The following is a 12,100-nucleotide window of genomic DNA, read 5'->3' on the forward strand; positions in this document are numbered from 1 at the left end:
CCAGAGATACATAAAAGTACATTCATTAATTAAAAACATTACTCACCTCACTTTCATTGCTTATGATTCAAGGTTTCTGCAAAACTTCTTAACTAATTTGGTCAAATGCTCACTTTATAAAATTAGTTAAGACTAATATTTTACTTTAGATACATAATTCATGATGAATGGATGAAGAAGAATTGGTCAAAGAAAAATTGATTAGTTAAATTTTAAAATAAAAAATTTAATTATTTTACATAATTAATTAAACATGTCTATAAAATAATAAAATAATAATTTAGGTTTATTAATTAATGAAAAATGTGTGTTTTGCCTACTATCTTAACCTGTGCGTTCATTAATTAGAGGAAAATTATCCATAGTTCATCTTAATTCATGAATATAAATGTACCAAAAAAATAATTCATGAATGGATAATGATAGAGATGGAAAAAGTACTGTATAAACACATGCTTGAGAAAAAACTTTGTGACATTGTTGAAAATATATGACAATGGCGAAGGCAATGTTGGTTATGTTCCTAAGTGTTATTTTGGTTTGTACACTTTTCATAGAGGAAGCAGAGCCTAAGGCGATCTCACGAGGGGCAATGCGACAGGGCGGTGTGAAATGTGGTCCTCACCCTTGCCCATTGCCCAAAACCGGCACAGGATGGCAAAGAGGTTGTGAGCCAGAGGAACGTTGTCGCGGAACTCCTCCTTCACGTTCAAAGAGAGAAGATGAAGACATTTACAAAAAAATGGCATTCCCTTTCTTCCTTTCCCTCCAAAAAAAACCTTGACGCTAATTAAGGGATCTCATTGTATTTTAGTTTTAGTTGGATGCGAAAGTCATTTTGCCCAATCCAAGGATGTGAAAAATTAAGCCAGTGATCATTTTTTCATATTTTAAACTTATTTATTATTTTATCTACATTGTTTTTATTTGAAATTTCTCTCTTCATATAAACTACTAATAAATTTCTAAGACGGTCATCTTCAATACTGATACAAAATTAGAGTCTTGACAACTTTCATTGTAAATAAATATTGCTATGTGGATGTTTCCAAAACAATGGTTTCTTTTTTCCCAAATCCGAGACAAAGAATGAAACATCAAAGTTGAATAGCCATTGTTAAAAAGGTAATTTGATACGGATGACTAAGACGCGTCTCAAACATGAACCTATGGGCTCGTGAAAAGAGAGATCAAGCAATAGTGTAAGTGCTGAAAAAGAAGACAATATCTACTGAGTGATTAGTCGAGCAGTGACCACCATCAATGATAACGACTTTGCATTTCACTATTGAGCGAAGCGCGAGGGGACTACGAAATGAGAGGAACCATAATGTTGGAGGTGTGTGTTTCTCTACTATGGCTGCCTTCAAAGTTCAAACACATTGGAATTTTTTTGTACAAATATCAATCATTGTTTTCTTGAAATTCTAAGTGGACAAATATATGGTAACAAAAAATTTCTCTTTAGCCAATGTGAGACTTCTAACATAATTCATCTTACCGGAGTGGAAGAGGAGAAATGAGAATCATGCAGATGACAACGAAAACATGGTCAAGAACAAATGGTAAAGAAATTAGAAGCCTGAAGTCCAAATGCAGGAAGAGACAAAAAGGAAGCGTTCTTACCACAGGTGGAGAGGACAGAATGAGAAAGTGAGTGAGTAGGGAAGAATGGAGAGTGAAAACGGTTTATGAGAGAGTGAACATTCAGATTCCATAATGAGAAACAGCTGCCCAATTTGGTTCCTGTAGAAAAGGATAATCGGTGGAGATTAAAAAAGATCAACGGTTAAGATTTATTCATAATTAATTTTTTCTGAATTTACATATATGACCATAGGAAAATATTCACCAATGTGTTTTAAATTATTAAAAGACTGTTTTACCCTTAAGGCTGCAAAAACTTCTCTTTTATATATAATATAGATAGATATAGATATAGATATAGATAGATATAGATATAGATATAGATATAGATATAGATATAGATAGATAGATAGATATAGATATAGATATAGATAGATATAGATACATAGATAGATATAGATATAGATATAGATATAGATATAGATATAGATATAGATAGATAGATAGATAGATAGATAGATAGATAGATAGATAGATAGATAGATATATAAATATATATATATAAATATAGATAGATTATAGATTATAGATATAGATAGATGGATGTGATTGACAAAATTTCAAGACCAATTTTTAGAAGAAAATTAAATTTCACATTAAATGTATGTTCTTTACCTTATCGTGTACTATATTTCAAGATCAATTTTCTAGCAATGTCAAAAAAATAATATTCTAGATTGAGTGTGCAATATAGCAGCGCTCTATATGGGAAATGCTAGGTTGCACGACATGTGCATGCACAACCCAAGCATGACTAGTGATTTCCTATCATTAATATGTTTTCACAATAAATAAAATAAAACTTAAAAAATGAAAAACAATATATTCGAAACTGGTCGTGCACCCTCGTGCACTTTTTGGGTGTGCAATATAGCAACGCTCTTGGGAAATTATTGGTTGCACGACATGTGCATGCACAACCCAAGCAAGACTAGTGATTAATCTGTTTTCGCAATAAATAAAATAAAACCTAAAAAATGAAAAATAATAGATTATAAACTGGTCGTGCACCCTCGTGCACTTTTTGGGTGTGCAATATAGCAACGCTCCTTGTATATTGTGGAATGATAGAGACATTTTCGGTATTTTTTGGTACCTGCAGAGTTTTAAGTATTGCTTTTTCGTTTTTCATTTTGGTAAGCCAAACATAATTGATGGGAGCACAAAGTTTGCAAAGTATAAGTAAGTAGCAATAGACAATCTACTATGTCACTTTTTCTAAGAATATTACATAAATATCGTAACCCACAAAAAAACCTTCATATATATATATATATATATATTATAAAGGCAAGATAAATTAATCGTTTTTTTATGTAACAAAAAAATGATTGCGCAGCCCACCCCGCTTAGGAAGATGATCGCAGTGGCATCTATCGCTGCTGGAATACAATTCGGTTGGGCACTCCAAATTTCTCATTCACGCCTTACATCCAACTTCTCGGTGTGATACACAAGTCTGCCTCTCTTATCTGGCTTTGTGGGCCCATATCCAGGGTGCTTGTCCAGCCCATTGTAGGCTACTACATCGGCCATTGCACCTCCCGCTTCGGTCGTCGTCGCCATTTTATCTTTGTCGGCATGATTGCAGTCTTACTCATCGGCTACACCACGGACCTCAGGCAGTTATTCAGTGACGACCTCTCAAAGAAAACCCGCCCTCGTGCCATTGCCATCTTCATCATGGGCTTTTGGGGTACTCGATGTCGCCAATAACATGCTTCAGGGTCCCTATCATGCCTTCCTCGCCGACCTTTCCATTACTCAGCCTGGCAAAATCTGTATCGCCTACACCCTATATTCATTTTTCATCAACGTTGGTAATAAGAAAAGAATAATCCTATATCATTTTGCATTAAATTTTATTGGCATTGCTATCTTGTAATACAATTAACATTTGACACTTCAACAAATAATTTGCTAGGGTATGTGACAGGCTTCACAATATCGTTCCCTTCGCAGAGACCAAGGCATGTGGCGTGTTGTGTGCCAATCTAAAAAACATGTTTCTTCCTAACAATCATCATTCTGCTCCTTGTTGTCATCTTCACACTCTTTTATGTACATGACCCTCCCGTCGGGCCTGTTCAAGAAACCAACCACAATGTGAGCAATCAGTGTTTCGTAGGGCTCTTCAACACCTTTAAGGAGCTGAAGAAGCCTATGTGGATGTTGATGCTGGTGACGACCATCAACTGGATTGTTTAGTTCCCATATGTCTTATACAACACTGATTGGATGGCGCGGGAGGTGTATGGTGGGGATGTAGGGACCGAAGTGTATGATGTCGGGGTTCGTGCTGACGCATTAGGGCTGATGGTGAATTCGGTGGTGCTGGTTTTACTTCGCTGGCTGTGGAACGGTTGAGTCGCAATGTTGGGGGAGCTAACAGAATATGGGGGATGGTTAATTGCATTCTTGCAGTTTGCCTCGCCATGATAGTGCTCATTGCCAATGTTGCAGAGCTCGAGTGCTAGGTGAGCAACAATGCCACCATTTGGAAGCCAAGTGCAACGATCCTTTTCTCAGTCCTCGAAATCCCTTTTAACACATGTGCATATTACTTATAACTTATGAAGCATTAACTCCAACACGACACGACCCTGACACCCTGACACAGCTAATCTTCAAAAAGTAGGACACTCGGACACCGCTTATATACATAAATATGTGTGCGTGTTTGTGATGCGTGCGTGCCTGCTGCGTGTGTGCATGTAGATATATATATATATATATATATATATATATATATATATATATATACATTCTCAAAGTCAATATAAGTTAGTCGATTGACAAAGAAAAAATGAAATCAATTTCCTAAACTTTTTGTGAGCTTGATAAAAATACGAAGAGAAACCATTTGAGGATCACTTGCACCAAAACTCATGTTTTGTTATGTGATAATCAAAGTGAATTATACATCGCAGCTAACCCAATTTTTCATGAATGAACAAAACATCTTGAGATTGATTGTCATGTTGTGAGGGAAAAGTTGCAAGCTGGAGTTCTCAAGCTCTTACCCATTTCAACTGCTCTTCAAGTGGCTGACATCTTCACTAAGCCATTGCAACCGCGAGTCTTTCAAGGATTTGTTGCCAAGCTAGCCATGGACAACATCGTCTCCCCTTCAACTTGTAGGAGGGTGTAAAAGAATAAGGACGAAGGACCAAAAGTACCATGTAGAATATTACAAGGACTTTATTGTAATAATTAGTTAATTAGCTTTTGGTTAGACAGTTAGTTATGTGAGCTGGCATAATGGTTGTGTTAGGAAATAACACAGCTAAAGAAGTAAAATAAACCAGGAGAGCAATCAACAACACAAGAATATGACGTGGAAACTCCAAAACCGGAGAAAAAACCACGGTCGTTGTCAAAACCGACAACCAGAGAATAAACACTATGTGAAAATTGTTACAACACATAGACATCACTCTCAACCACCCCATGACCCCAGTACACCCACACTCTCCAAAGTAAATATTTGAACTACATCTCACAATGCTCTAAACCAAGAGCACAAGAGAAAAAGAAAACACCAATATAAACTTAAAGTGTTTTCAGGTGCTACATCTTTGGTGTTTTGGTGCGTTGAAACAATGAACTTGAGATCCCTATATATAACCTTGGACTCTTTCACCCCTCACTAATCTAAGCGATGTGGGACTTCTCCAAGATGCATAACTTGATCTTTTTTCTCCTTTATTAGCAATGTGGGACTTACATTGCAATCAACCCCAACAATCTCCACCTTGATTGTAATGGTCTTCAATCTTCATTGTCTACATCGACAATCATTGTCTTCACCGACAAGCATAATTATCATTGTCTATATACCGACAAATTAAATTATCATACTCCACCATAAAGAGTACACTACACTACACTTGGAACTAAACCATCCCAAGAATTTTCTTCACTTGGAACTAAACCATTCCAAGAATTTCCACATGCCGAAACCTTGCTGAAAATTTATGGTGCAACTTCCATGTTGGCTTTCTCCGCTCATCAGTCATCGACATAACCACGTACCTTGCATCCGGGAATTTTCTGAAATGCCAAAGTTTGTAGTTAATTAGTTAAAGATCATATAAGATTCATTCTAATAGAAATAATAATTAACCAAACTAACTAGAAGGGTATACTCTCACGTTTTGGGATAAAGAAGCTAGAGAAGAGGTTGAAGAGACCGTTGAACGCTGCTGCGAAGATTGATGCCACTTGGTGATTTGGTGTGATGGACACGGTCATCAAACCGTAATATGTGAAGTACAGGAAGGAGAAGAAGCTGACAAAGAAGAACCAGAAGAAATTCTTCACTTTCCACTCAAAGCTCACCATAGCATACACAATGAGTGAGTAAAACACAGTTTGGGCAAACACATATGGTATTTCGGTGAAAACCTGCAATTGACAATGTATTGAAATGGCGTAAGGTATCATAGCAAGCAACATGTATAGTTTTGTGAAGTAAATAGATCAACCCTCTAACCTGTGCTATAGCATAAGGCAGAGGAGCATACATTCCAGCAGCCCTTTCTCTATAGAATACAGTTCTTTCAATGGCCACAACTGGTTGAACAGTTTGGCAGTTGTTAATTCCAATAAAAATAACAGCAGCATGCAATGCTCCTATGACCATGTTCAAGTCAGTTGAGCTCTCCCTAAACATCATGAAAAAGAAATTAGTTAGCTGAATGTGTTAGTTAGCTGAAAGTTGATGTTCTAATTGAGAAAAAGTGTTATAATCGTCTGTTGACTTACTGAGCCAAAGCTGATGTTTTGTAGTACTCAGCAAAGTCCATTCCAAGCAGGACTTCAGCAGCGACAGAACTGACTTCAAGCATCCATGTTGCTGGGTTGTACATCTCCTTGATTTTTGGTACCCTTGGAATTTCCTCAAAGTATTCTACAATCTTGTGTGAATTCCGACCTAAAGGTCCGGCGTAGATCAGTTGCCCTCCTCTTTTCATCAACACGAGCTAGCGCAAAAAGAGATGTTTTCTTAAGTAGCAAAGAAAAGATATAAGAGAATCATAGTATAAGAGAAACTATATCCATACTCAGATTAGGAAATATATGTTATATGTAATTAGGAAACACATGACACAAGGTTTTGGTACCTCATCGAAGGCTTCAAAGATATCAATGCTAGGCTGGTGAATTGTGCAAACAACTGTTCTTCCAGTGTCCACAGTATTTCTGACAGCCCTCATAACAATAGCTGCTGCTCTAGCATCTAGACCTGAAGTTGGTTCATCCATGAAAATGATTGGAGGATTAGCAACAAGCTCAACAGCGATTGTCAGCCTCTTTCTCTGTTCGGTTGACAACCCTGTAACTCCTGGAAGCCCCACAATGGCATCCTTGAGATTCCCAAGCTCTACCAAATCCATCACTTGATCCACAAATTGTTGAAAAGATGAAATAATTGAAACATGTTATTCCACCCTTCTTCTATGTACCTTTATTAAGAGAAGGAATAAAAAATATATTGCTGAGTACTTACTATCTTTTCCTCACTACTGACTTCTTTTGGTAACCTAAGGAATGCAGAGTAAAGCAATGATTCTCTGATAGTAACTTGGGGTGAGTGAATATCAGTTTGTTCACAATAACCAGAAACTCTTGCAAAGGTTTCTTGGTTCTTAGGGAACCCAGAGATTCTAACATCTCCTTCAATGTAGCCACCGGTCTTCCTTCCAGCTAAAACGTCCATTAGTGTTGTCTTCCCAGCTCCACTAACTCCCATCAGTGCAGTAGAACTCCAGGCCTAAAGGAACTGGTCACTTCCCTAAGAAGTTGTAGCCTATCTTCTGCCACCCCTTGCGCTTTCATTTCCTGTCAAACTCAACAAAGTTAGGACTGCCTTCACCATGCATTGTTATTTGTTAATGGTGTAGGTTATAAAGTTATACTGAACAAGTGATGGGATAGGGATCCTTACTGCAGGCATGTCCACGAAGTAATTAACAGAGTCAAAGGACATTGCAAGTGGTTGAAAAGGGAGAACCATTCCTCTTCTTGGGGCACCTTCAGCGCATGATCCATTATTAGCTTGGCTACTCATTCTCTGCATCGCTACTTCTCCTGAAATCATTCATGCACAAGACAAAAGTATAATCAGAATCACTCAAGAACAAACATTTAGCTAAACCATCAAGGGTTAATGTTTTCTGCTTTGTTACTTACTTGAATTGTTTCCATCAGCAGTAGATAGTGATCGGAGTACTGACTCTCTCTTGGACTGAGGCCTTAGAAGTCTTGGTTTAGGGATGGCAATGGGTAGGGTCTGGGTAGGGTACTATAGTACCCATCCCCATACCCACGTTTTTAAAAATTACCCGTATCCATCCTCATACCCGCGTGGGTAACAATTTGAATGCCCGTCCTCGTACCCTCTGGGTATCTATATGCCCGTACCCGTGCCCAATACCCGCAATTTAGCGAACCAAAATATATTTTTCACTATTTTTGTTAATGGAAATTAAAAATACAATTAACTTTTTAAATAAAAAACACTAATATAAATACAAAAGATTATTTAAATACTTAAAAAATAAAAATCTTTCAACTAATAATATTTTTGTTAGAAGGAATAAGCGAGAAATATATAACTTTAAATTTATAATTTTAGATTTATAATATAGTTCTAAACTTGTAGGTTATTAACTTACTAATTTTAAAAATAAGTGGGAGTAAATTAGCAATGATTATGAATACCTTAAATACTCACTTTTTTTTAAAGAGTAATTTGAAAGCTATAACTTAAGTTAATTATTCATAATAATAATAATAATAATAATAATAATAATAATAATAATATGTGTGTGTGTGTGCGGGTATGGGGCGGGCTGGGTACTATAGTACCCATACCCACACCCATACCCAATACTTTTTGCGGGTAATTACCCATACCCATCTAGCGGGTTTGTACCATACCCAAAGTGGGTATTTTTTGCGGGTACCCTATGGGTTTGAGACCCATTGCCATCCCTATCTTGGTTGTTCATTGGTGTCTCCTTCAAGCTCCATTTCACTTGCATCTCCTTAAAACGTTTCTTTGCAAATTAATTTTTATATTTTAAACAAGGTTTAAAAGCACATTTGGTCCATCACTTAATGTGAATGTGCAATCGAAGTCCCTCAACTTCAGAAATTATATTTTTGGTCTCTAACGTTATACTCCGGCAACAATCACTACAAAAAACACGGGATTTAGCGGCGGTTAGAAAGGCTTTTAGCGGCGGTTATAGCCGCCGCCAAAAAACACCCTAAAAAACTTAGCATCGGCTGGAAAAGCGACGTTAAACTTGGCGACGCAAAAAATTTAGCGGCAGCTAAATGTAGCGGCGGTTTAAGCCGCCGCTAAGTTTAACGGCGGTTAGACTAACCATTTAGCAGCGGTTAAAACCGCCCCAAATGCAATTACTTTTTCTTTTGTTTTCTACATTTTGCGGCGGTTACAACCGCCGCTAATGTGAAAATTGGAAAATTTTAAAAACTCAGTTGTTGTTTCAGCCACTGCTAATAGTGCATTTTTCAGAAATGATACCTTAAAATCAATCATTAGTAACCACGTATAAGACTACCAAGTTCCAATCTATTTGTCACACAAGAATCATTTAAAATCAATCAACAATTAAAATTATCATGAACAATATAAAGATAAAAACTTCCCACAAAAAACCCTAAGGTCATACCAATATTGGCTAAGAGTCTACCATGATTGAACTACATAAAAAACACAATAATTAAGCTCCATGGTATATTAATTCATCCATTTGAAATGCATAAAAAGAATAATAATAAGTCATTGGTTGGTCTGAGCATATTAAGTTTAATAATCAACCATTGGGAGAATGGAAACGCAATTGAAACATTAGAAAAGATAAGATTGCCATAAAGGAAGATAAATTTGTAAAACAAACCTGACAAATGTTCTAGCTTTCCCTCAGCAGATTTTGTTTCTCTTCTACTCATGCAGCTGATGAGACTCAGCTTTTAAGCAAAGGTTTCATCCAAGTAACTCAGGCATTCCTCCAAGTTCCAAGTCTACCTCCTGCAAATAAAGAAAAGCAGGTTAAGAAGCATATTTAAAGAACTAGAAAATGGATGCATATTAAGAATTCAAGGTTCCTCCAAGTTCCAAGTCTACTTCCTGCAAATGAAGAAAAGCGGGTTAAGAAGCATATTTAAAGAACTAGAAAATGGATGCATATCAAGAATTCAAGGTTGCCACACCATAAGTGCAAAAATCTAGAAGCAAAATTCATCAAATAAATGTTTGATTCATGTATTACAGAAAATTAGCTTATGGTTCATGGCTATATAAATTATCCCTTTCCAAATTTATCTCATTATCTATAGGTTTACCTTATAAAAGCAACAAAGTTATTGCCTAGAACTTTCAATATTCACTCATAGAAGTAAATATTTGCTGGAATATAGTCTTAGCAACATGAGTATTTCACAAAGACATGACTTCCAAATACCCCTCGGAGTTTGAAGACAAAACAAGAACTTATCAATGCAAGCAAGATCACACATCATTAAAATTTTACATGATAGACACCCATTTAATGTTCTTATAGGGGTACTTGAACAAAGCTACACAGGCTCAGCTTTGTGGTATATAACATACCAAAATATAACACATTAACCACATGAAGAGGTTATAATTGAATACTATATATGCAGCTACTTTAGGCCCTTCAAAGCAGAAAGGAAGTGACCCCATCAAGAGTTTATAAAAGAATGGGGCCTTCTCAACACATCAAAGGAACATTAAGAAATTCTGATTTCTCCTCATGTATATTCAGTACGACAGAACCTATCATGTATAATGTGAAGTAATAATTTATCATCAGGGGAGATCCTCAAAACCATAAAGCTATATATAATATCATAGACAGACTCAAGTGGAATGTGAGGATGAAATACATACTTTGAATCAGAGATGAGACTAATGTGGCAAATGCAGGTAAGAAAAATACACCGCATAAGTTTTGTCAATTCAGTATGCATATTTGAATTCAACACAGTTATGCTATATGGCTCGAAAGAAAGCTGGCATGAACTGCATGAAGCGGTTTTAACAACAACCGTGATTTTTAACAATACATAGTTGGTAAGTTGTTTAAAATTTTATTAAGCTTTATCCAATGGAAACAAGACATTTAATGTAAGACCCAAGTTTTTAAGCTTATGCTTAGTGAATAAAATCTTATTCACGATTAGGGTTGATGTATTGTGAAAGGAAACCTGAACAAGAGTTTGTCAAATGAAATAGATTTATGAAGGAGAAAGTTCAGGAAAAGTCAAAGGATTTTATCGAAGTCGATTTAAGTTATAGCACGATCGTTATACGCTTAAACCTAGGTCAGAAACCCTAGTATATAGCTAATTTTCACTTTTAGGCACGACGGAAGTTAATTCCAAAAATCTTCAGAGAAATGTTAGAACTTCTCTTTTTCCATATATCACAATCGTTTCGAGGCGAAACTCTAGGATCTACGAACGTCCGATTCCAATCATCGGAAGTTTGCCGAAACCGAATCCCTGGTATTTCAAAACCCTAGAATTTCTCGACAATGAAGACTTTATCTATTCAGAGCTTCAAATGAATATTCTACACGCGTACACCCATTTCTCTTGATGATTTCAATCTTTCTTCCGAAGGAAGTTTTCCATTCCGACATTCGATGCAAAAAGCAACTTATCGGGTAAAATAGTTTGATACCGACTACGCTTTAGTTGCCAAAAATACAAGGAGACCTCTTTATAGTTTTGGAATTCTTTTGCCAAAACATATCTAATAATTCATGGAGAATGACGCCGGAAAAATCAGATTCGCGAAACTTTCATTTTCCCGCGAATTTCCACCTTCTATATATAGCAAAGAAAGGAAGAAAAAAAAAACCAAAAAAACTACCCATTTCCCCACCCAAACCCGCGGCCACAAAGAGGAAGAAGGAGGAGAAGATTTTCTTCATCGTTTGCTTGATCGTCGATCAATCAGTTGCTACTTCAAGGCTTCGAGGTATAGTCGCTAATCCTTACCTCCGATCGCTTTTTCCATAGCTTTTCTGTAGAGTTTTCTGAGCGGATAGTTTATGGGTTTTTGCAAAACTATCCTGAATCTTTCATTTCTGATTCTAAACCTCTTCCTTATGTGCCCAAGATCACTTCTGCCGGGTTAGATTTTCCGTTATGTCGCCGGAATTCCGCCGGAATCAATTTGAACCTAAAATACCCATTTTTGGAGTTTTTGGTGTAAAGCTTCAACCTTTAGGCTGAAAACTATCGCCTTAGCTTAGTGCTAGTAGGATTAGTTGTCATAAACGTCGTTGGTGACGTCCCTGCAAAATTTTATTTTTGGGATTTCAGTTTTGAAAATCCTAAGTTAAAAATCATGACCAAAATACCCCTGCGACAGTTTTTGATCCGA

General features: G+C 36.5%; 1 protein-coding gene and 2 pseudogenes across 1 annotated transcript; 1 reads left to right on the forward strand and 2 right to left on the reverse strand.

The window, feature by feature from the left end:
* The first annotated feature begins 2,974 nt into the window (after positions 1-2,974).
* Positions 2,975-4,124, forward strand: LOC130724807 (sucrose transport protein SUC2-like; annotated as a pseudogene).
* Positions 4,125-5,781: 1,657 nt separating this feature from the next.
* LOC130724808 (ABC transporter G family member 36-like) lies at positions 5,782-6,322 on the reverse strand. The gene is made up of 2 exons (XM_057576086.1): positions 6,143-6,322; positions 5,782-6,054 (listed from the first exon to the last, which is right to left on the reverse strand). The coding sequence occupies exons 1-2, from the start codon at positions 6,320-6,322 to the stop codon at positions 5,782-5,784; spliced, it is 453 nt and encodes a 150-aa protein (XP_057432069.1).
* An 88-nt stretch (positions 6,323-6,410) lies between these two features.
* On the reverse strand, positions 6,411-7,914 carry LOC130727037 (ABC transporter G family member 42-like; annotated as a pseudogene).
* Between the last annotated feature and the right edge of the window lie 4,186 nt (positions 7,915-12,100).

This window comes from Lotus japonicus, chromosome 6, assembly GCF_012489685.1.
Source record: "Lotus japonicus ecotype B-129 chromosome 6, LjGifu_v1.2".
Lineage (NCBI taxonomy): Eukaryota > Viridiplantae > Streptophyta > Magnoliopsida > Fabales > Fabaceae > Lotus > Lotus japonicus.